Raw genomic sequence first — 23861 nt, 5'->3', positions numbered from 1 at the left:
TCACCCGGGCGGTCGGGGAGACAAGAGGCAGGGCGGGAGCGCCATGCAGCGTGGAGCTCCTCACCTCGCCTGGACGTGTGCGCCTCCCGCCTGCCGCCGCAGAACGCGGCCCTCCACGCGCCCGCGCCGCGGGGCTCGGCCGCAGGGGCCTCGTCTCCGGAGATCGCTCCGCGTTACCTTTCGCGTCAGACGCGAGGATGAGGAGGAAATGAAGAGGCCCCACTAGCGGCTGGCGGGCGGGCGGGCGCCAGGGTACGCGCGCCGGAGCCCAGCCGAGCCGAGGCGAGCGGCGGGCGCCTGTATTTTTAGCCTGATGCCGCTTAACTTGCTGGCGCTCCGCGCGCAGCCGAGCAGATAACGGGGGAGGGGAGCCGGCCGCGGCCTCGGATTTCCGCGCCGGCGCCGGACGATGGCAGCGCGACCGCGCAGGTCGGGTCCAGACGCCGCGGTGAGTGCCAGGCCGGCCCGCGCCGGGCGGGGTCCCTGCCGCCGCGCCCCCTGCCGCGGGCTCGTCGGGCGCCGGCCACCAACTTTCCCGGCGCGGGCGCGGGCGAGGACGCGCGCCAGCCGCCCTACTGTTGCCTCACGTCCGCGGGCGCCGAGGCTTCTAGCGGGATCCAGAGGAAAATTCCTCTGGCCTGGAGGCCGCCGCCGCGGAGGAGCTGGTGCCGGGAGGCGGCCGGACCCGTGGCCGGGCGGCCGGGCGGGCGCGCGGAGGTGCCTGGAGGACAGTCCCGCGGGGCTGACTCTGCGGTGCGGGGCGACCGGCCGCCCCTCGCGGGGACCAACTCGGACCTGCGGGGATGCCCCGGCCTTGGCCTTGGCCGGAGAAGGGCCGCCTCGGGCGCCCGCGGCACGCCTGAGCCCTAGACCTTAGAAACACGAGCGCCCAGAGGTCCAGAGTCAGCGGGAAATGAATGGGGGTGAGAGGGAGCCGGGGGACCCCCCGGCGAGCTGTGCACCGTCCCCATTTTATTAATGGAATTGAGGTCTGGGAACTTGTGCGAGGCACAGCATCAAGTGGCGGAGCGGGGCTTCACGCCAGGTCTGTCCAACGTCAGGGTCCACTGTGGCTTTTCTCACATCCTGCATCACCCAGCCTCCCAGCATGAGGCTGGAAGAGCGCAGGAACGGACGGGGTTTTCCCCAAGGCCTTGTACTTGTGCGGAGAGGTCATAAGAGGACCTGGGAGTCTGGCTTACGCATCTCGTTTCCTCAGTGACACCTTTAATAGCACAACTTTCTGGAAAGAAAAATGAAAGAAACCTTATGAAAGCGCACACTGGGGCCCAGGGTTCACTTCTGTTTCTCTGTCGTCAGTAGCCTAATGCAGGGGCCACACAGGTGTGTGCGGGCGGGCACTGCCTGTTCTTTCTTGGAGGCCCGGCCTGGGCTCCAAGGAGCACCCGGGCGCTGAGTATGAAGACACTCTCAGATGTGAAGGGCACCTCCCATATACAGGCCAAACGCCGCCTGCTGTACTTGGTCTTCCGGATGTGCTGCAGCCCCTCAGGAAAAGGTCCAGAACCTCTACTGGGAGTTCTGACAGTGACTCTGCCTTTTGCCCAAGCAAGACCCTTTGGGAAGGAGATACTGTCTTATCACTGTTTACAGAAATTAATGAGAGCTCAGTTTCCATTCATCTTTTGAGATGAGATTTTGCACTGGGAGACCTTGAAAAAGTCAGTCATGATTTGTTCTGGGAAAACTGAGGCCATCTCAAGCCCCAGAGAAGGCGTGAGGAGGCCCTGGGTTCTCCCACCTGGTCTAAACCTAGACTCCACCTGGCTCCGGTGTTTCGGCAGCCTCCCCTGCCCCTGGGTGCAGACTTGCTGACATTTAGCTCCCTGCTTCCGGCGCTCCCTCCCCGGACACTGGAGTCCCCTCTGCTACTTATCTATTGCTATATTCGTATCTGCCCCACTCAGGAAGTGCAAGTTTAATAATAGTCGGGCATCTCAGGTAACCAAGGGTTCACCTCCCTTTTCTGACGAGCAGCCCTGATGAGAACTTGAGTCCCAAGAGGAATTCCATTCCCTTCCTTTCCCCTCTGCTTCCTTCCTCCTGAAGCGAGGGCTGAAGTGGGCACAGCCTCTGAGTGCTGAGAGGCGGAAGGCTCTCTCCGGCCAGAGCTGAACTGGAGTGGAATCTCTGGGCACTAGAACATGGCTAGTGAGGAAGCACTACTTAGATTCCTGCCCAGCCAGGATTCGCTGTGTGACCTCGGACAAGATGCTTAACGTCTCTGTGACCCATTTACCTCATCTGTGAAGAGGAGACAATGAAAGTACCTGCCTCTGCGGATTATTGGGAGGAGCCAGTGAAGTCGTTGGTGCAGAGGGCTTAACACACAGGAAGGGCTTTATAAAGGTGACTTGTTTCATTGTGAAAAGAAGTTCGGGGACATCACGTGGGTTAATCTGTAGGGATGTGGGCGGGGTATGCAATGAGATGTGTGCGACCCCCTCCTCCCCTCAGTGCCGGCAGTTTCCTCAAGGGGAAAATTAGGTTAAAATAAAGCTCAAGATGAGGAAGGGGCAAAGGCGCAAGTGGGCAGCCTTGGTGTGGGTGCTCAGAGGGGTGACAGCTCTCGGTGGTGGTACAGGGTTCAGGGCCATCGTGGACTGATTTTTCTGGACGCAACGAGCGGCTTTCTTTAGCTCCTCTGGTCTCTCCACACAGAGAGGCCTCTCTGAGGCTGCCCTGCAGGGACGGGGCGCTCAGGGAGGGCCGGGGACTCTGGTCCAATTTATCCTAGCGCTGAGATAGTCTGGTTCGTATTTTGTCATTATTGTTGTTTTTCTGGTTGGTATTTACTCAGGTAAATATTCTGAATGGAGCATATTGGATTCTTTTGACTCTCTTTCTGCCCTACTGGGTTACAGGCTGTTCCTAGACGCACCAGGAAACGGCACCTAGGACAGGTCATTAAGTTGCAGGAAACTGAGTTAGAGATTCAGCAGAACAAGATGGCAAGAGTGGGTCTCATATTCCAAAGAGGGCCATTTGCTCTGCAGCTGAAGTATTCTCTGGCACCCAGGAGGTGCCCACTGCATGCCTGTGGAATAGATCACTTTCTAACTCTATCACTTTGCTTGTCAAGTCACGAGGGCAGAGACCTATATTCAGGATTTTTACTCTCTCTCTTTGCCCTAGCAGGATTCTGGACTTGAAACAGGACCTCAGGAAATAAGTTGTAGAATTAAAACTGGGGGGTACACAGTGGAATGACACCATTATTACCTATAATCCACCTGTAAGATACCCTGAGGATCCTACCTGGGTCCTGACGACTCTATGCCCAGAGAAGACTGAAAAGAAAATGAAAAAGCCTTAGCAATTGAACTTCACCTCTAACTATCTAGGTGACCTTAGCCGGTCACTTTATTTTTACCATCAGTTTTATCATCAGGGAAGGGAAGGCCTGGGACTGGATGATTCCTTCCTAGAGGCCTGTCTTGGCCTCAACGCAGCAGGTCAGGGTCAGAGCCGGGACCTGCCAGGGACCCTTTCTCTGCCATAGATTCACTGTTTAATTGGGAAAGGCATGGGGGCCCTCCCAGCCCCTACACCTGTCATGGGTTTCCGGTCACCCTCAGGTTTGAAATCGCTGAGAATGCACCTCGGGGTCAAGGGCAGTAGGCAGGTTTTGGCTTGATTCAGGGAGTCCTGGGCTGAATCCCTGCGTGTTAACTAACACAGAACTTGGGCGTGTTATTAACCTCTCCAGACCTCAGTTTTGTCACCTCTAAAATGGACATAATAATTACACCTGCCTCACGGGTTGTGATCAGGATTGAAAGATAGAACTGATTGATATTAGTATTATAATTTCATGGTTCAATTAGACACAACAGAAACTATTGAGCCTTCTTCACCTCATCCAGATTGGGCTTCCCCAGCCCTCCGTGTATCTGCTTGTCTGTCTGTCATAAATATTCTCCTTTGCTTCCTAGATTCAATGCTTTGAATAGTGACAGTGTCCTTAGTTGGTGTTACCTCTATTTGTATCCACCATGCTTAGGTTTTCATCCCACATCCTATGATTGTGGTTTGGACAAGTGGGAGATGTGTCTCTCTCTAATACTCTCATTTTGGGGAAATAATGTACTATATTTTTTTCCAGACAGCTGAGTCCAGACAGGCTTTCTGAACCAGCAGGCACAGACAGACATTTTCAGAGGGACTGAACCTTGAGCCTGATTTTTCTGGGAATCCAGCTCATGAGGAACCAACAGATTAATCCTCGCCTGAGGTGGCAGGGACGGGGGCACGGGGCAGCCCTCCGGTGTGAAGATCTGTAAAGCTGGAGAATCTTTCCTGCCCTGGATTAACTGTTTAATTGGTGAAGGTGTGCAGGCCTGCTTTGGTTTCATTGTAGGACGCTGAGATTGTCGGCTGTAGACTTTGAATCTAACATGTTTAGGGACCGTCATCCCTGTGACTGCTCTAACAGGGTACCACAAACCTGGTGGCTTAAAACGGGAGAAGTATCTTCTCTCACAGTCCGGAGGCCAGAGGTCTGAGTCAGGGTGTTAGCAGAGCCACGCTCCCTCCGGAGGCTCCAGGGCAGACTGCTCTTGACCGCTTCTAGCTTCTAGCTTCTGCTGCTTGCCAGCTTCCTTGGCTCGTGGCCGCTTCACTCCGACCTCTCGTGTGTGTGTGTGTATGTGTGTGTGTGTGTGTGTGCGCGTGTGTGTGTGTGTGTGTGTGTGACTGTGTTCTTCTGTCTTTTGTAAGGACACTTACCACTGGATTTAGGGCCAACCTAGGTAATCTAGGACAATCTCATCTCAAGACCCATAACATAATTACATCTGCGAAGACGCTTTTTGCAAGTAAGGTCACATTCAGAGGCTCCAGGGGTTAGGGTGCAGGCGTATCTTGGGGGGCCACGGTTCAGCCCACTACAGCACGTTCTTGGAGGAGGGGAGCTTGGAAGGAGACAGAGCACCCCTGGATGGATCTTCTGGAGGAACGGCATAAGCCCCCCAACCCCAACCTCCCCCCACTTCACACGTGGCTTGTCACCTGACAGTTCTCACCTGTTAAACTCACCCAGAGTGCACACCGTGTGCGAGCACCGTGCTCCGCGCTTGTGCTGATGTAATAATTATAGTCATGTATAATATTTCCTCTCAGCTTCACAGCCAGGCCTTGTCCCCCTCCCTCCCTGGCTTACAGATAAGAACACAGGAGCAGAGGTACCTGCAGACTGTAGGGCCCCCCTAGACGCAGGGGAGCTGCTCGGAGCCCCTGCAGTTGTCTTCCATTCCCCCAGCTCTCATTCATCTCTAATACAAACCAATGTCCTGGGCAGGGTCTGGATGTGCCTGTAGGTGTCTGAGCCTCAGCATACAGACCCCAAGTGCTTTACTGTCATTCAGGAAAACTGGCGAGGGGCACCTGCCGGCTCAGGTGGCAGAGCCAGACCGCCTGCTGTGCCTCTTCCCTGCTGTGTGAACCTGCACAAGTCACTTGGGCTCTCTGGGCCTCCGTTCCCTCATCTGTAAAATAGGGACGGCAATAGTACTTACCTCTTGGGGATATTTTAAATGACGAAATGCATCTCTGTGTGTGTGTGTTGATACGTATTATATGCCAAGTGCCGATAATGGTTCTGGGCACGTAGTAAGGGCTACGCGCTGTTTACTTAAAAACAAAACCACAGAATAGCACCGAAGAGCTTGCGTGTGGTGCCTGTGGTCCCTCCAGCTGTGACTCAGTGGGTGGGGCCGGGCAGTGCGCTTTGGGCTCCTCAGGAGGAGGGCGGAGCCCGTGGAGGCATCGAGGCAGTGAGACGCCAGGCCTGCTGAGCGGTCACTGGTGGAATGGGAACCCTCTCGAAGGCCGGCCCCTCCCGGGTCCTAGCCAAGATCGCTTGCTCATAAAAACACCAACAGGAAGGGAGGCTGAGCTCTAAAGGCTGCCCCGCACGTGGGTGGAGAGCGGTCTGTCCAGGGGCTCCAGGCCCGTACGCGCCTGGGGACCATGGTGGGCACCTGAACAGGAGGGTGTGCTGGCTGCCGCCGTGACCTTGGCCCTTTTTCACAGCTCTGGGCTTGAATGGATCGTGAGATCTGTGTCACACAGACCCACTCACAGCTTCTCTTTCTCCTCACAGGCCGATGCTGCTACCAGCTTTCTGAGGGCAGCAAGATCAGGTAACTTGGACAAAGCTTTGGACCACCTGCGGAATGGGGTAGACATTAACACCTGTAATCAGGTAAGTGAGATGCAGGGTGCAGGCAGGCATGTGGTCTCTGAAGAGCGGCTCTTGCCTGGTGCCCTTTCCTGAAGGCTTGAATCTGCCTCTGTTCACCTTTTCCCAGTGGCCTCAAACATCCCTCGGGGCTCCCGCCCTGCTGAAGGCCCTAACCTTCAGCAGGGCGGGAGTTTGTGGCCCTGCAGCGGCCCAGGGCCCCATAGAGAAGCGCTGGTGCCCGAACAGTGTGGGCTGCACCCGGCTCCATCCCCTGCGGCCTCTCCCCTTAGAAGTCTCTGGCTGGTCCCTGCTCAGTCTTAAAATTTGTGGCCTTTGAAAGTGGGCTGGAGGAAGGGCCTTTGAAGGATGCTGTGTCAGTGGTGACATTCATCTCCTTTGTCCACCAGCGGGCTTTGTGGGTGTGCTGCTGGGCTGAGAAGGAAACAGTGCTGAGGACTTGCTCTGTCCTATGCTGACAGAGACTGAGAACTAGTGCGGCTGAAAGGGCTTCTCTGGATGTTTCTGGTGCTGAGTGACAGGGCTTGGTTTGGAGAGGGGGAGGGGACTGAAAGTGTGCGGGATGGATCGGAAGACAGAGAGTCAGGTTTGGGGCCAGAAATCTAGGCACTGACTGAATAGAGAGCATCTTACTCCCAAGGAGGAGGACAGGGGTGTGGCTAGGGCCGTGGATGGATGACTTTTGTTGTGTTTGTTTGTTTCTGCCAGTTGTTCACGTACACAGCTGATTCCGTTTCTGATTGAGAAGAAAGTTACCAATTGTGACTTCTTAAAAAATCATCTTAACCATTAAAAAAATTGTTCTTAATTGTGGTGAAAAGCACATAACATAGAATCGACCATCTTAAGCGTTTGTAAGTGTACAGTTCAGTGGCCTTAAGTACATCCATGGATGTCACCACACTCCATCCCCAGGGCTCTTTTCATCTCATAAAACTGAGACTCTGCACCCATTAAACAGCAGCTCGCCCTTCCCTCCTCTCCAGCCCCTGGAGACCACCAACCTCCTGTCTGCCTCTAGGAATCTGATTGCTCCAGGTACCTCACGCATAACAGTGGACTCATGCAGTGTATGTCTTTTGTAACTGGCTTATTTCACGGAGCACGGTGTCCTCAGGGTCCATCCGTGTTGTGCTGGACTGGATGACCTTTACAAGCCAGCAGGGGAAATACCAGGAATGCAGCTTAACTTTTCCGCTGGCGGCGTGCCTCTGGCCCCGGCCCCTCAGCCTCACTTTCCTGGCCCTCATCCTACTTAAGGTGTACAATACCCTGTGCCAAGACTCCTTTTGGATCCAGTTGGTCTTCTGTGGTCTAAATCCACAGCTGGAAGATCAGAGAGGATGGGGCGGGGGTGGTGGTGTGATGGGGAACAAGTAGGTGTGTGATACGAAGGAGCAGCCATGGCCGTGAACTTCAGAGGGGAGACAGGCGTGTGGACAGACTTGGGGGTGCAAACTAGATGAGGAGAAGCAAAGCCCCCTTCTGTCATCCCTCCACCCAAATATCCCAGCCTGCGCGCGTCCACAGGCCTGAGGACATTCGAGGTGATTCTAAGTAAACGTACAGCCCTAAAGGTCGCCTTTGGAGAGGTTGACACTCTGGACCCGTTGCTTTCATGGGGAGAGACAGTAGGAGCGAAGTCTGGGGGCCACGGGAGTGTCCTGAGGTCAGAGGGCTCAGGAGAGGGGCTGTGTGAGTTGTCCTTGCGGTGTCGCCAACCACCCCCCAGCCCCGTGGGGACACCCGCGGATGCATCTCTGGGCGGCAGGGATGCGAGTTCTGGCTTCCTTTGTTCAGGCCCAGAAACCCAGCTGAGTGTCCACAGCGCGCCCACTTGAGACGCACCAGCCCCTCAGAGGCCTTCCAAGGGTTAAGACGCCAGCTCTCAAAGGAGCCACTTAGCAGAAGTGGGGGCAACTGCATGTCCCTAAGCGCTGAGCCAGAGCTGATTTTCCGTGTGAAATTGGAAGATTCTGATGACACCGGGAGGGGCTCGGTCCTGATCGGGCTGCTGGTGGTGAGGCCCCGGCGTGTGGGTGGCCTGTCCCTCTGCCGTTGCTCCTCTAAGGCACCTCCTCGGTTCATCTCAGGCTCCACGAGCATGAGGCAATATTTGCACTTCATGGACACGCTTTACGATGGGCTTAGCGCCAGAGGAAACTGCTAACTGCTGCAGGCGAGGAAATGATGTGGGGGGCGGGTGTGCGAAAGGAGGGCTCCCCGTGGTGCACAGCCCCTCCTACTGGTTTAGCCCCGCGGCTCCTTCACGCCCTCCCCCAGATCTGGGCCCCGCTGCTCTTTGTCTTGTGCTGCCGCAGGGGCAGAGCTGCAGACCCGCCCAGGAGTGCCAGCATCGCTGGAACCTCCTTCTGTTGTTGACGGGTGATTCGGCTTTTGCTCTGAGTGGAGTGTGTTGGGCGGGGGAGGGGGGAGAGGACTGAACGGTGGGGCGCAGCGGGGCCAGAACTTGAACCTCGGTGAACCTCAGCACACCATCCAGGCAACGCCCTTGCCCTGTGATGCGCACAGACCCGTCCTCCTTATGGGATGAGAGCTTCTTCTTTTTAAAGCGCGCGTTCACTGTTTTGAGAAGATAAAAACAGGCTCTTGTCCTGGGGTCGTGGCTCGAGAATTTGCTTTTGCTTGACTCTTTGGAGCCAGTGGACCATGATAGCAGTAATATGGCAAATGCTGATGCTTATATAAGCAACACGCTTTCAAAGAGTGTGTCTCGTGGAAAGAATGGGAATTGTTTGCCATCCTCAGAAATAATAACGCTAAGCAGTGTGAAAAGAGGCTTATTTAAGAGACATCTGAATATTCAGGGCAGCTTTCTTATTGCATAGATTATGTCTACTGATTTTGATCACCATGATTATAGTTATAGAAAAGAACAAGTCCACACGCAAGGACACATGTCTACATGTGCCTACGCCAGTATCTTTCCATGAATACCCGCGTCTTTCATTGATCCAAGCATTTTTCCGCCTTCAGACCCGGGTAGCCAGTGTCTCCCTGGATACCTCCTCACGTGTAGAGCTGGGCTTTAGGAAATTAGTGGTTAAAAGAAGAAAAAAGCCATCATCCTCATCGTCTCTGAACTATAGTCTACTGGCTGTGAGAGCCGTTAAATCAAATAATCACGCAAATGGGTCTGCAGACCAAACTATGTTAGGAGCCATGAGGAAAGGCAGGGGGTGTTAGGAGAATGTGTAAGAAAGATGTGGGGGGGAAAAAAAAAAAAAAGAAAGATGTGGGGTAGGGCTGGAGGTCAGAGAAGACTCCTAGAACAGGAGATACTGAGCTGAGGGGTGAGATGGGGTTAATGAGGGAGGGGAGGGAAGAACATTCCAGAGGCAGAGAAAAGCCTGGAGAGTTTAGTGGCAGCCAGAACGGCTGCAGGCGGAGAGAACAGGGACCCGATGAGGCCGGAGAGGTGACCTCAGGGCTGTGCTGGACCCGAGAGGCAGGGGCAATGGTCAACAGCGGCCAACAACTGGATCAGCGTGCCCCAGGGCCCGAGCCCTGTGTGTGTGCATCACGAGTGTGGGCACGTGTGCGCCACCGTTTCCTGCCGAGCCCCACGTTGACCCTCTGGTTGCCGAGTGAGGAGAAGGGTCTTGGGGAGGGACAAGAACGGCAGGAGTGGGGGACTGACCGAGAAGGATGGAGGGATTTCAGCCTTTGCACGCCGGCACAGCTGCATCCGTGTGTCCTGGTAGAGCATCTGGTTAAGGATTCTGCTCTTTATCCTAAGAGCCGAGGGGAGCGACCACAGATTCAAGCACAGGAGTGACAAGGCCGCAGGTGGCCACTGTGAGCACGACAGGTGGACGGGCCCACAGGTGGATACAGGGAAGCCAGTTATAACAGCGGTCCCCAACCTTTTTGGCACCAGGGACCGGTTTCGTGGAAGACAGTTTTTCCACGGATGGCGGTTCAGGTGGTAATGCGAGCGACAGGGAGCGTATGTGCAACCAGTAGTGCTCCGCGCCCGGGGGTGGGGGACCCCTGGGTTATAAGATGACAGCAGTAGTGCAGGAGAGACACGTCGGGGGCCTGGGTCAGGGTCGTGGCCATGGGGATGGGTGAGTTGGAAGGGGCTGGGAGAGGGGAAGGAGGCTTCCAGGGACCCTGCTGAAGGGTGTCTGGTTTGTGCGGGCCGTGGAGGCTGGCACTGCTCACGGACAGAAGAAGCGGGAGCAGCCTCGGTGTGTGCAGGGCTGGGCGGGCATCCTCTTAGGGAGTCTTTGAGGAATCCAGTGAAATATGCAGTAAGCAATTGCTGTATTTGAGCCTGGGACTCAGATAAGAGGTCCAACCCAGAGAGATATTTGGAAGCCACTCAGCACTCATGGAAGCGGGCGTCGGCGCATGGGAACAGGGCCGAGAGGTGTGTTGAATCTAATCCCCCAGTGTCGTCGTGGGGCTCATTTCACACGTATTTATTAAACACCTTGTTTGTGCCAGGTATCAGGCACTGAGCAAGATAGGCAAAAGAGACAAAGTCTGTGCCCTCGCGACATTTATCGCTGGTGAAGGAGACAGAGAGTTAGCAAGAAAAGGAACATACATAACATCAGCTAATGAGACATCCCATGAAGGAGGGAGGGAAAGGGGCCTCATCTAGAGGGTAGTTAAGGCAGACCTCTCTAAGGGGATGATTTAAAAAGAAGTAAGGGAGAACCATGTGCTTTCTGGAGGTGAGTGTTCCTGGAGGAGGGGATGTGCTAAGGTCCTGGGGCAGGGGTGAGCTTGGTTTGTTTGGGGAAGAACAAGAACAGTGTGGCTGCAGTGGAAGGATGGAAGGGAGGCATGGTAGGCGGGGAGGTGGGAGAAATTGCCGGCACGGAATCTTGAAGGGCTTTCGGGCCTCGGTGAGGATTTGGATTTTGCTTCAAGGGTGATGGGACGCCTCTGGAAGGTACTCCATCTAACTTAGGTATTTAAGAGATCGCCCTGGCTGCTGTGTGGAGAATCGACTTGGGGCACAGGGACAGAAGCGGGGAGACTTGGGGGGGAAGCTGAGGCAGGGGACCAGGCAGAATCCCGAGGGGGCTCTGAATAAGGGGGGAGAAGGTTGGGAGCGAAGCCCAGGGACTTGCCCCCGCCAGGCTCACAGGGTTGTCACCCTGACTGTGGTGGTCTCAGCACACACGGCACAGGGCATCTAGGGGCCAGGGGCCCTGACTCAGCCTGGGACCGTGTCATTCTCGCACATGGCGGTGGGCTGGTTGGGTCATGTCTCAGCTCGAAAGCCATTGTGAAGACACAGTTGTCCCCAGGGCCTGAAGCAATGTCCGCTGTCGTCACCCCGATCCCCTCACAGCTCAGCCGTGTCCGACCGTAGAGCATAGCAGAGTCGTCTTATCTGTCGTAGTAGATGCTAAGCGACCTGTGGCGAAGCCCATGGCTGCCTCTGCCCCTCAACACCCAGCACACGACGTGTCATATGGTCGATACTGGCTTGAATAAATGGCTCCGTAATTAGACACACACTAACAGCAGCCTCGTGTGTCCAATTTCCAGAATTATTGCTAGATTACTTACATCAAATTAAAATATTTTATTATGGCGGCCATAGCAAGAAAAAAACATACTTTCTGGGATGCACTCATCGACCTTACGTGCTTAGCAGTTAGCCCAATAAAAAGAGAACGAGGGGCCCGCAAGTCAAGAGCCTCTGTTCTCCCGAATTCCTAGAATTGCCCGATCTACATGGGGCTCCACTGGGAACGGCCAGCTCTAACTCCAGGGGCGAAAAGCCTCACTACTTTAGGTTTCTGCTGTTCTTATGACGCTCACAAACCCTGGCTCATTGGCCTTCCTGATAGGAATAAAGGAAATTTCACTCCTACAGGAGAAGCCTTGTCTGCAGTGCTGGCATAAGGCAAAGAGTTAGAAGAAGGGTTTTCTGGAGCATCCCAGGCAGCCTCCATCCCCTTAGCCTGTCTTATTCTTCTCCATGGTACTTACTGTTGCCTGACTTGCTATGCGTCTGTGTCTTACTGTCTGTCTTCCCTGCTACAGTGGAGGCACCTCGAAGGGAGAGGACTTTGCTTTATTCAGCACTCCTTGTCAGGATTCTGCCTTGCACGTAGTAGGTGCTCATAAAATCAGTCAGTAGCTCTCCAGTCTGCTGTAACCACTAATGATGAAGCCTTATTTATTTGACGCTTAGCCCATGTAGGAACTCCATCTAAGCACTGCCACTTTTTCTTTTTGAGTTTTAAAAATTTATTTATAAGTTTTTATTGAAATATAGTTGATTTACAATGTTGTGTTTGTTTCAGGTGTACAGCAAAGTGATTTAGTTATACATATATATATTCTTTTTTTACACTCTCTCCCATGATAGTTTATTATAAGATATTGAGTATAGTTCCCTGTGCTATACAGTAGGTCCTTGGTGGTTAGCTCTTTTGTATACAGTAGTGTGTATATTTTAATCCCAAACTCCTAATTTATCCCTCCCTCCCTTCTACTTTGGTAACCATAAGTTTGTCTTCTATATCTGTGAGCCTATTTCTATTTTGTAAGTGAGTTCATTTGTATCTTTTTTTTTTTTTAGATTCCACATATAAGTGATATCATATGGTATTTGTCTTTCTCTGTCTGGCTTACTTCACTTAGTATGAGAATCTCTAGGTCCATCCACGTCGTCGTAAGCAGTGCCACTTCTAAGAGCAGCGTGAAATAGTCCCTCTTAGGATAATGACTCTCCTGCATGATGGTGCTTCTGGCACCAGCCACACTCATCAAATACATGGCAGTGTTTGCTGCCGTATCCAGAAGCTCGACCATCTGAGCAATCACAAAAACATAAACAATTTCCGACACAGCCCACGAGAGCATGTGAAACCATGCTAGTTCCATTGATGTTCCCTAAATTTCCACATGTGCCTTCCACATGCACCCAGCATTGCTGGGTACTTGTTTATCTTGAAGGTGAAGGGTTTTCAGCATTTCAAATAAATGGTGCACCTGAACAAGAGCTACAGAATAATCTCTTCTACAGCAGCCAAATGCCAAGTCTTTTGATCAGGATTTGTGATAATTGCTACCTTTCCAAATTATAGTCTTAGAACTTAGAGGAGATCTTGGCATTCAACTCTGTGTCACTTTATAGCTCAGAGAGCTGAGGTCTAGAGGTTACTTCTGAATATCTTCTGAGCTTTATAACTTTGGATTTGGAGAGATGGGCTGGCAAAGACCCCCTGAAGTTTCTCTGCTCGTTCAGGTACTCAACAAACATGTATGTTTACATTTTTCTTTTAATTCATTTTTTTCCTTTTTCAAAATGCATTTTATTTTCTTGAAGCAGAGTTGGTTTACAATGTTCTGTTAATTTCTGCCGTCCAGCCAAGTGACTCAGTTATACACATATATATATTCTTTTTCAGATTCGTTTCCATTCTGGTTCATCACAGGATATTGAATAGAGTTCCCTGTGCTACACAGCAGGACCTTGTTGCTTACCTGTTCTCTATACCATAGTTCTATAAACATGTATTGAGCACTTAGAACACCCCCAGGACCTTGGGAAACACTAAATTCAACCATGCCCTGCTCTCAAAGAACTTGGAGGCCAGTGAAGAAGTCCAGCTTGTAAACAGAGGGTTACAGATCCAGCGCCATCCAGAATGAGGCTGTCCTCGTTCACTTATTCATCACTCAACACATTTCTTGAGCTGCTCTACTAAGCCACGTGCGAGCCACTCACAGTGAGTGCTCCGCTATCACTTCTAGTCTGGGGGTGGTGGCTGCGGTGAGTCAGAGAAAGCCCTGGAAGGAAGAGTGGGAGTTTGCCAGGGAAATTGGGAACGGGAAACTGCAGCGGGAAGGAGCAGACTGTGCAGAGGCAGGGGTGGCCAAGGGCACAGGCAGTGGGGATGTTGGTGAGCTTGGGGTACATGAAATGTAAGAGGGGAGGATGGGGTGACCAGGCTAAGGAGGGTGCATCTGGATCAGGGCCAGTATGGAGGCTGTTAGTCTTCTCTGGCATCATCTTTTTTTTTTTTTTTCGGCCACACTGCTCAGCACGCGGGATCTTCGTTCCCCGACCAGGGATCGAACCCAGGCCCCCCTGCAGTGGAAGTGTGGAGTCTTAACCACTGGACCACCAGGGAAGTCCCCGCTGGCATCATCTTTTGCTTAGGAACTGCTGACAGGTGTAGAGATCATGTTCAACTACACTGTTCCCTAATTCTACCTGCACCCCCCAACTCACACAGAAAGCCTCTCGATACGTGGTATACCATACGATCACATGGTAACGTTAAGGCTTCTGGAAATGTGCTGTTTGTCGCAGCTCTGGAATAGTGAAGAAGCAAGGGGAAGGGTGTGTGATTGCAGCCCCCCCATGTGGGAGAGTGGTGGTCTGGGGTGTGCAGGTGTACAAGGGGAACACTAGACGCCCCAGAGCCTGGTTCCAGGGACTCTTCTGGAGCTCCGGTTCCTGCTAGAAAAGGTACTAGTGAAAAAGACAGAACCTGAAAACCTCCTTCCCCTGAATTATTTTAAATAGGTAGATGCCTTCTGCATCGTGGCAGAAATGAGCTACTTGGTGTTCCTCTTGCTAGTTACAGTGGCTAATTTATAGTTGGAAAGGAAGTTGATTGCCTGACATGAATCAGAGTGACCCACGGTGTTTTAAGAATCACAGATTTCAGTTCTCTGGTGTCTCTGCTTTCCCAAGCCCTTCCAGGCATGGCTGCTTGGAAGGCTCACATCACCCCTGTGGAGTGGATAGAGCAGGTGCTTGATAAGTGAGGTCGGTGAAGAGGCAAAGAGTCTTCCTGAGCTGGAGCCGGGGCCTCCCAACCCCTAGCCTGGCCTCTGTGCACCGAACCCCGCGGACAGGCTGACTGGTTTTGTTTTCATTTCCCTTCCCTCTTGGTGAAGGGAGAGTTAACTGACTGCTTCAGGTGTATAAAAATGTCCACTTGGGGACATCGCTGGGATCCGAGGGACTAGAAAGGGTGATAGCATCGTCAGGAAGGATCTGGAACATATTACAAGGAAAGCACACCCTCCAAAGTCCACTTTATGGTTTGATTGCTGTGAATTTACAACGTGAAGACTAGATGTGGCATTCTTAGTCTCGAGAGACTAAGAAGAAAGATAGCTCTGTGTGTGTGTCAGGTTGCATGTGTGTGAATTCAGTTCCGTCAACCCTTAGGGAACACACGGTGTGTGCCAGGCCCGTTTTTGTCATTTGTGACAACCATGTCCCTGAGTGTGTTTTGAGATTTTTCATTTAACAGCAAAACGAATGCAGGGTAGTTGTTGAAAAATTCACACTTTACAGAAATACAGAAAGTCAGTCTTCTGTTAGTCTCCCCTTCTGCTCCCAACCCCCCCAAATTACTGTGAACAGTTTGGCAGGAGTCTTGTCGTATGTGTTTCTGCATCTCTATGTGCAAAAACACATATGTTTTTTATTTATTGCAGTAAAATTGCTTTACAATGTTGTTAGTTTCTGCTGTACAGTGAAGCGACTCAGCTATATGTATACCTATATCCCCTCCCTCTTGGACCTCTCTCCCATCCCCCATCCCACCCATCTAGGTCATCACAGAGCACCGAGCTGAGCTCCCTGCGCTATACAGCAGGTTCCGACTAGCTATCTGTTTTACATATGGTAGTGTATTTATGTCAAACCTCATCTCCCAATTCGTCCCACCCTCCCCTATTTTAGTTGTCTTCTGAGAGTGCGTACACAATTCTGGAATTATGGAATTAAGAGAAGCAGGCCTGTCATTTTGAAGATTCACAGGCTGAGGCCTGGCAGGTGAAGTGACATGTCTAGACATCAGGAGGACAGTTTAGAGGCCCTCGTCCCGTGTCCGACGTTCTTGCCTGTAAACCCCACTGCCCTGCTTCTGAAGAGCTGGTTCTTTTTATCCTGTTAAAGGAATGCTGAGATCTCGGACGTGGGTTCTCTTTCTAGTCCACAGGAGATATTCTTAGCTGCTGAGCTGAATTTTAGAGTCCCGTTAGTCCCGTTGTCTCATTAACCTGAGCTCACACTTTCCTCTGTGTCCCCAAGGGCCTCCAGCCCCTGCGGCCGCTGAGCTGCTGAGTACAAGGAAGCTGCCCAGGTGTGTATGGAGAGGAGAGGGAAGGGGACCAGGTCGAGGCATCTCCTCCCGGAGCTCCCAAAGAGGTGTGGGTTTCTGGCTTTTTCTTTCTTTTCTTTTTTTCTTAAGATAATGAAAGCACTCAAGTGTTTTTCTCCTTGTGAATATCCAGTAACCTCTAAATCATAAGCGCTGCCTGGGTAAGGAGGTAAACTTCGATTGTAATAGGGCAGAGCAGGGGCACGTGCAGAGCTGGTCCTGTGCCTTCCCCTCTGACTGTACGCCTTCCTCTCCGTTTCTGAGCTGCTTCTACCTTCCCCGGCCCTGGACCGGAGACAGGATGGCAAAGGAGACGAGGGCTGATTTCCCGCCAGGGTGACAGCAATCGCTTCAGCTCTTTCTGGCTTCCGATGTGTTAGACCCAGGGTCATATATTTTTAGCAGACCTTTCCCACCAAGCGGTCTCCAGGGAGCCACGTGATAGCCGGGTCAGAAGGAGGCTGCGGTGAGGTGTGTGGGGGCCCTGCCCTGCCCTCCTGTCCGCTGGTTCCCATGCGGGGCTTCGGCTGCTCTCCGGGGTTTCCAGCCTAGAACGGGCTTCTCAACTCCGGTAAAGGTCGCCCCTCGCGGGGCCTGTAAAATAGGAGGGATGTGCATGCTCAGCCTCTCACTCTGGCTTTGATCCTTACACGCGCGGGAACCGCAACGGGCTGCCCATCCTCTCCCACCAGAGCCAGAGCCCAGAGTAACGCAGAGCTCTGCGTCCGCTTCTCTGACAACCTCTTCTACCCCTCCCACTCGGCTCCTTCCTACCCCCCACTTTCTTTTTTAAAATTGTAACATTTCAAACCTATAGAAAATTTGCAAGAACTGTACAAAGAATCCCCACATCTCCCTCACCCAGATTCTCTGCGACCTTTCCTCTCTATTGATCTGTAATATGTACTACAGATGATGGAGTTCCCCATCACCCCTAAACAGCCGGTGCGTACCACCCAGTAGTCAGGACACAGAGTCTCTCCAAGAAGCCCCTCTGGGATCACTTGTCATGTCTTATCGGCCTCCTTCCACCTGGAATGCTTCCTCAGCCTTGGCCTGTTTCTACTCTTTTTGACCGTCTTCCGTTCTGTAGTTTGCACCTGAGCTGCGTCTGCTGACGTTTCCTGGTGACCAGGCAGAGGCAGGGCATTCCTAGCAGGATCCCATAGAAATCATGCTCCCTTTCCACTCCAAGGATGTTAGCCTTGATCACCTGCTGAAGTTGGTGTCTGCCAAGTTTTTCTACTGTGAAATCATCCATTTTTCCCTCTGTAGTTGATCAGTATTTTCTTGGGGAGGAATATTCCAATATAATGCCAATATCCTGTCCCTCATCAAACTCCCAGCCACCATTCCTGGCACATACACGGATGACCTCTGCCTGCATCACTACCACTATGGTGTTTCCAAGGAGTGATTCTCCATCTCCATCATTTCTTCTACGTTTATTAGCTGGCATTCCACTGAAGGACAAGCTTTCCCTTCTCCCTCATTGATTTGTTTTTTATTCATTATTTACTTATAATGAGTCTCTTCAGACTCATGGGTTCCTGTTTTATTTGATGCGTTGTAATCTGATACTCTCATGCCTTATTTTGATGTTCAGATCTAAACCAGGCCACTGGGAGCCCTTTCAATAAGCGGGCTTCTGTGTGATGTGACGTGTTTGCATCATTCTTGATTTCCTTACTTTCTGGCATAAGTTATCCCAGTGGCATTTTGTACTTGCCCTGCCCCAGCCCTGGATCAGCCACTTTTCCAAGGCCCCCTGTTTCCTTTCAGTGGAGGCTGGTACGTAGACACCAAAATCTGATCACTCGGTGTGCCCACTGCTACTGCTAGTCATGTGTGTACACACATCTGTACCTATTTCTACATCTATCTGTGTATGTGTATTTTTAAAAACCCATGGGATCAAGCCAGTACTTGTAATCCTGGTCCAAGACCTCAGGGTTCTTCCCAGCCTTTCCTCTTTCCAGGTTTTAAATCCCTTCAGACAGTGAGAAATCTGACTTCCACGGATTCGCATCATCCTTAACATGTTTGTTTATTCACTCGATGTGCCAACCTCCCAAGCACTCCAGAGCGGCCCTCCCCTCCCTCTCAGATGCCTCTGCAGGGCACCCCTCCAGTTCACTGTCCTGCTTCCTCAGATGCCAGCATCTTCCAGCTGGGAGGTGAGGGACGGGAACAAGAAGAGAAGGGAAGATGGGAAAACCCCTGTTCCCTTTTGATTTCATTTCTGTTTGGGCTGAAAATTTAATGCAGGCAATTTGAGGAGAGGACCCAAGATTTATATTGTTGTAGCAGTTTCTTTGCCAGCAGCTTCATTCATGCCCTCATGTCATTGAGCCCAGAGTGACAGTCGCTCCGTCTTTCCTTTCCCGTCACCTTTGTTGCTCGTCTTTCCCTCTGTCTTTGGTTTCCATGGTCTCTGCCTTTCCTTCTTCCCTCCCTCTTTCTCTCTTTCTCATCAATTTCAGGATTTGGAGTCGGGATGGCAACCATTTCAGTCCTTTTCTCTCTCCATAGCCCTGTTTAGATTTTTATTTCCTACTCTGTTTCAGGGCTGCAGACCTGGAAATATGTAATGTCAGTGATCGTGCCCCACAGATAGGAACCAATAATAGAGCAAAGCTAGAGGTCACGAATGTACAGGCGGGTTGTTACTCGGGGAATTAAGCTTCTGTAACGTAGAGTATAATACTCATCTTCCCTGGACAGATATAACAAGCTACTAGAGGATCCGGACTGGATGGGAAAGTAGCGTATAAAATATAAGAACTAGGTGCGTGATCCTCTGTGTATACATCCTTGTCCTTTATGGGCGAGACCTTCACTCCTGGCTGACTGCCTGGGTAAAGTGGGTGTGGCCTGAAGGCAAGTTACCTAGAAACTCCTCCCCCACTGCGTCTTGTTCCCCTCTAGGGCCCTCAGCTTCTTGGCCTTCTCTGCCGCTGCTGCTCTGGCTTATTCTTCCAGGACTCCACTCCTTTCCTTCCCCATCGAAGCCTCCCCTGCCCAAGGCTCCATAGCCTCTGATAATAGGGCAGCCAATTAATCTGCTAAGCGGAGCCAATAACAGGGTAGTAGGTGCTTATGAATAAAAAGGCCATGCTTCCCAGCTGCTACAGGAGCACACACTGCTTAGCTCAAAGAAAGGGTGTAGGGGCTGGAATCATGAGGTTCAGGGGCTGTGGGGTGGCAGGGGCAGGTGGGCAGGAGGGTCCTCCGGACACAGCCTGAGGCTGCTCCAGGGCCACCTGTGTGTGTGTGCGTGAAATCACCGGGTGTGAGAAAAGGAGTGGAACGGGGCGTGTCCACACGAGAACGCCAGCAGCAGCCTCGGAGGTGTTCTTGGAGTTTTCAAAGAGGCAGAGGATCTCCGGACACCAAGGCCTCTCGGTTTGAAATCGTCCTCTGCTCTGGACAGGATGAGAGTTTAATCTCCTGTGACACGTCTACTGGATTTGTGCATTGAGAAATCAATTAGTGTAATTGGGGCAATCGGAGACGTGAAACAGAGGGATCATTTACTGAGAACAAATGTCTGGAATTGTCTATTTTACCAGTGGAATTTCTCACAGTTGGTACAAGAAAATACTCCAAATTAAATCATTCAGGCTGAATGAGACTTTAGTTTTCTTCTTCTTCTTCTTAAAAATGTTAAAAGAAACACGGCCTGGCTGAGCTCTCCTCCCCTCCCATCAGACAGATTGCTCCTCAGAAGGATCCTCTAGACTGACATTTTACCTGAAAAAAACAGAGCAAAGGCAGAAGAAACTCCAGGTGTGCATGTTTGGCATGAACATTTTTGCCCAAAAGATCCTAAAATGGTTGTCTGCCGTGTTAAGACCATGTGGGACGAGATCATATGGGACCAGGTGGCCTCAGGGGCTCAGGATAGGGAGTTTCTAGGATGTAAAAAGCTTCGAAGAGCATTGCTCCCACCCTAACAGAGAGAGAAAAGCTTGGATAATCTACAGAATGACAGCTTTCCCTGAGCCCATCAGAGGGCTGAGGCCACAAGGCAATGGACGTTTAGCTGAATTCCAGAAAGCGCTGAGCCCTCCGGGGAGAGGGCCACCATTTCAGCTTTGGCAGAAGCAGGAGAGAAAAGCAGTTACCATGCAAGTGAAGTCGTCACAGACTCCCGCAGGCCGGTGTGGCTTGAGTGTGTCTGGAGCCCCAGGCCTCCACCAGGTGCTCCTGAGAAATAGTGGGGTAAATCAGGAGGCCAGAGGACACCCATGGGCAGCACAGGAGAGCAGGTGGTGCCTGTGGCTGTGGGGTTGGGGCGTGGCCCCAGACTCTTCCCTTGTGTGAGGCCAAAACAGACCCTCTCCCCTTCAGACCTCAGGCAAAATCCCTTCTCCAGAGGGGGAGTAGTGGCAAACTCCCTCTGCCCCTGGGGAGGGTAGGAAACCTTCCAGCCCCAGGACAGGCAGAGACACAGTGCTGCTTCAGGAAAGGGGGAGGCACACCCCCTGTACTCCCAGGGAGGGCAGGAAGCCATTTGGGACAAATAACTAACTGCCTTATACCAATAAAAAGCAGAGGTCTGCTGCCACTGGGGGAGGAGCAAGGGAATCTCACTCAGCACCAAGTATACAGACAAGGCAGGTTTTGCTACTGCAGAGAAGAGGGGAAAATGATGAAGAAAAAAATCCCACCTTTGAGGCCCAGGAGCAAAGCCTGCCTAGGACTGAAGCTGGAGCAGGACAAAAGAGAAGCTCTGCTCCTACCTTGAAACAAGGAAGAGCACAGGACTGCTGGCAGGGGGCAAGAGCGTGGAGAAAGACCCCAGCTGAGGCACAGGCAACATAAGGATGGCTGGAAGCTGAGCGGCAATCAGGATCACAGAACAACCCTCTGGCACCTTAGCTCCTACTCTGAGCTCCGGGTGACAGCAGCCTACCTCTGGAATAATCTGAAGGCTGTGTGCACCCGTGGTAACAGCAAAACCCAGGCGCAGGTCAGCTCCTGACTAGATTGACTCAGCCCCCATCCCCAGCCCTGTGCTAACAGCTTCACAGAAGCAGAGGCATGTCCATTTCCAGGCACAAATTATTTCAGCCTCTACTGCTCTTCTATATATAGTGTCTGGCATTCAATTAAAAATTACAATACACACAGTAAGAAAAAAACAACAACAAAGAATTGTCAATAGACAAAGCAATCAACAGAACCAGACGTAGAGATGACCTGGATTTTGGAACTATCAGATGGACTTTGAAATAACTATGCTTAATATGTTAAAGGATCTAGTAGGAAAAGTGGACACTGTTCATGGACAGATAGGGGATTTCAGCAGAGAGATGGCAACTGTAAGAAAGAGCCCAATGAAATGCTAGAAATTTTTAAAAACTTTCATGGCAATGAGGAATTTCTTCAACAGGCTCCAGAGTAGACTGGACACAGCTGAGGAAAGAATCAAAGAACTTGAAGACATGTCGGTAGAAATGATCAAAATTGAAACAAAAAATAGAAAAAGCGTGATGAAAGAAAAACAGAAAAGAGCAGTCAAGGGCTGTGGAACAAAATCAGTTAGTCTACCATGCGCGTAACTGGAGACGCAGAAGCAGGTGTCTTCGGGAAGAAGAATTTGGGAAGCTGGCATTTTCCTGAGAAAAGCGTGTGGTTAAAAAAAAATGCCCACAAGCAGCTGCTGCTTTGCTCCCTAGCTTCTAATTTAGCTGAAGAAGTTCCTCTAATATCCCTCCACCTCCTTCTTGTTTATCTTCTACACCCAGTTATTTGGGGGAGGAAATATGTGATCTCTCCCCATAATCCCCCTCAGTATTCTGTCTGCCCTTCAGCGTGGAGTGGAGTGGCTGTCAGGTTAGCAGGACTAGCTGCAAAGGTGCCAGGAAGATTCAGCGGCCTGCCTTTTACTCTTAGCCATAACTTAAACTTGATTTGACTCAAACACACCACACGGATCCTGATTTTAAAGAGGTGGTAGATTGCAGTTCGTCTCTGTCCATAGTTTTAGTTGAGAACGAGTAGCTCCCAGAATTTGCACCCCTCCCCCCTTCAGATCTGAGCAATAACAAGTCTGCTTAAAGAAAAAGAAAGTATGAAATGTAGTATTTATCCATGAAACGCTCTTTTGAAATACTGGAAGTGGTCTCCTGCCTAGACTAGTTATGCCTCTAATAAGACAGTTGTACAAGCTCCTTTGGGTACATATGCCCTAAACTTGCTTTCAGGCTTTCAGTGACTTCAGCTGCTGGATGTGGCCATCCATCCATCTGCTGAGGCCAGTTGCTGGAGAAAACTCGCTGCAGTGGTTCTGGATGTTTGTACGGTCCTGGAATCCAGATGCTTCATGGAAGAAAGAGGAGGGCCCTTGATGAGAAGGGCCGGGAGCATAGTTTCTAAAACCTGAGCTCATGGGTTTCGAATTTAAACTCAGACATGTTTAAACTCACGTTGCCATTGTTCACGGACTTGCACCCCTGGCTGTGTGCAGACTGCCCCGAAAAGCCCTCTGCGAAGCTTTCCTGACCCCTTAAGCAAGCAGCTCCTTTCTCCTCTGTGCTACTATCAGTCTTCTACCTGCATTTTGGGCGTTTTTCACGTGATTTTGCATTTATTATATGCATCTCCTTTCTGTCTTAAACTGAGTTCTTTGAGGGTCAGGGTTTGTGCTTCAGGCATCCCTAGCGTAGGGCCAGGCACAGAACAGCTTCTCAGTAAACGTTTGCTGAAGCGGATTTAGTGCCTGCTCGGCGTGAGGTAACCGTAGTTGGGACAAGAGTTTGTCATAGCCGTGCCCCTGTGTGATTTTGTTCTGCACTAGATTCCTGGGTCTTCTTGCCCACCCGTCATAGCTGCGCCACATGGGCTTCTTCTGTGGCCCTGGTGAGGGAGTTGGATTCAGATCATCACAGTAATGGACTTGGAAGTAACTTAGTGTGACTATGTTGGACACAAATCAAAGATAAAGTAAGAAAAATAAAGTCATAAAGAAGAAAGAGATCTTTGAACCAGGATCCGAGGTGGAGGCTGAGTAAAACTATTAGAGACACAGATCTATGGATATTTAGACGGTCCCTTGCCTTCTGCCAGAGTTCAGCTTTGGGAGGGGGTATGTGACCCAGGGAGGGAAGCAGAGGGGCTTCCTAGGGACCAGGGCAGCGAGTAAAATCCTGGGGACCACCTACAGCGGTCGTGACCAGTCCCACACGGATGGTTATGGTGACGGAGCAGTCCCTCTAAGCTGCCTGGTAATCACAAAGGGAACCTGTGCTTTCATCAGCTGATGAAAAGAAACATACCATTTCCTCGGGTTAAAAAAAGCCCCAAACTCTTTCTTCCTGGGGCATCCAGGTTGGTTCTATATGTGACTGTGACCTAGAAAGGCTGTGTGACCTGAACCAATCATTTGACTTCTCTGGGCCTTGGTTTCCTCAGCATTCAGGGATCTCCAATAACCCTTTGGACGCCAGCATCCTCTGGGCAGACTGTGTGTCTAGAATCCCTGTGGATTGAGATCCTGACTCTGGCTC

The 23861-nt window shown here is 51.5% G+C and overlaps 1 protein-coding gene across 8 annotated transcripts in view; it reads left to right on the top strand.

Moving 5' to 3' along the window:
* Nucleotides 1–317: 317 nt before the first annotated feature.
* Nucleotides 318–23861, top strand: part of ANK1 (ankyrin 1) — a 98774-nt gene continuing 75230 nt past the window's right edge. For all 8 annotated transcript variants that reach the window (XR_014298394.1, XM_082680172.1, XM_082680171.1 and 5 more), the window contains exons 1-2: nucleotides 318–448; nucleotides 6125–6226. Coding sequence is in view for 7 of the 8 variants with exons in the window: in XM_082680172.1 (XP_082536298.1) it covers nucleotides 410–448; nucleotides 6125–6226 (141 nt within the window). In the remaining variant the exon portion in view is untranslated. The remainder of the gene's footprint in view (nucleotides 449–6124; nucleotides 6227–23861) is intronic.

The sequence above is a fragment of the Grampus griseus genome (assembly GCF_964374135.1).
Source record: "Grampus griseus genome assembly, chromosome: 21".
Lineage (NCBI taxonomy): Eukaryota > Metazoa > Chordata > Mammalia > Artiodactyla > Delphinidae > Grampus > Grampus griseus.
The sequence above is the reverse complement of the archived record's forward strand: the minus strand, read 5'-3'. Positions and strand labels throughout refer to the sequence as shown.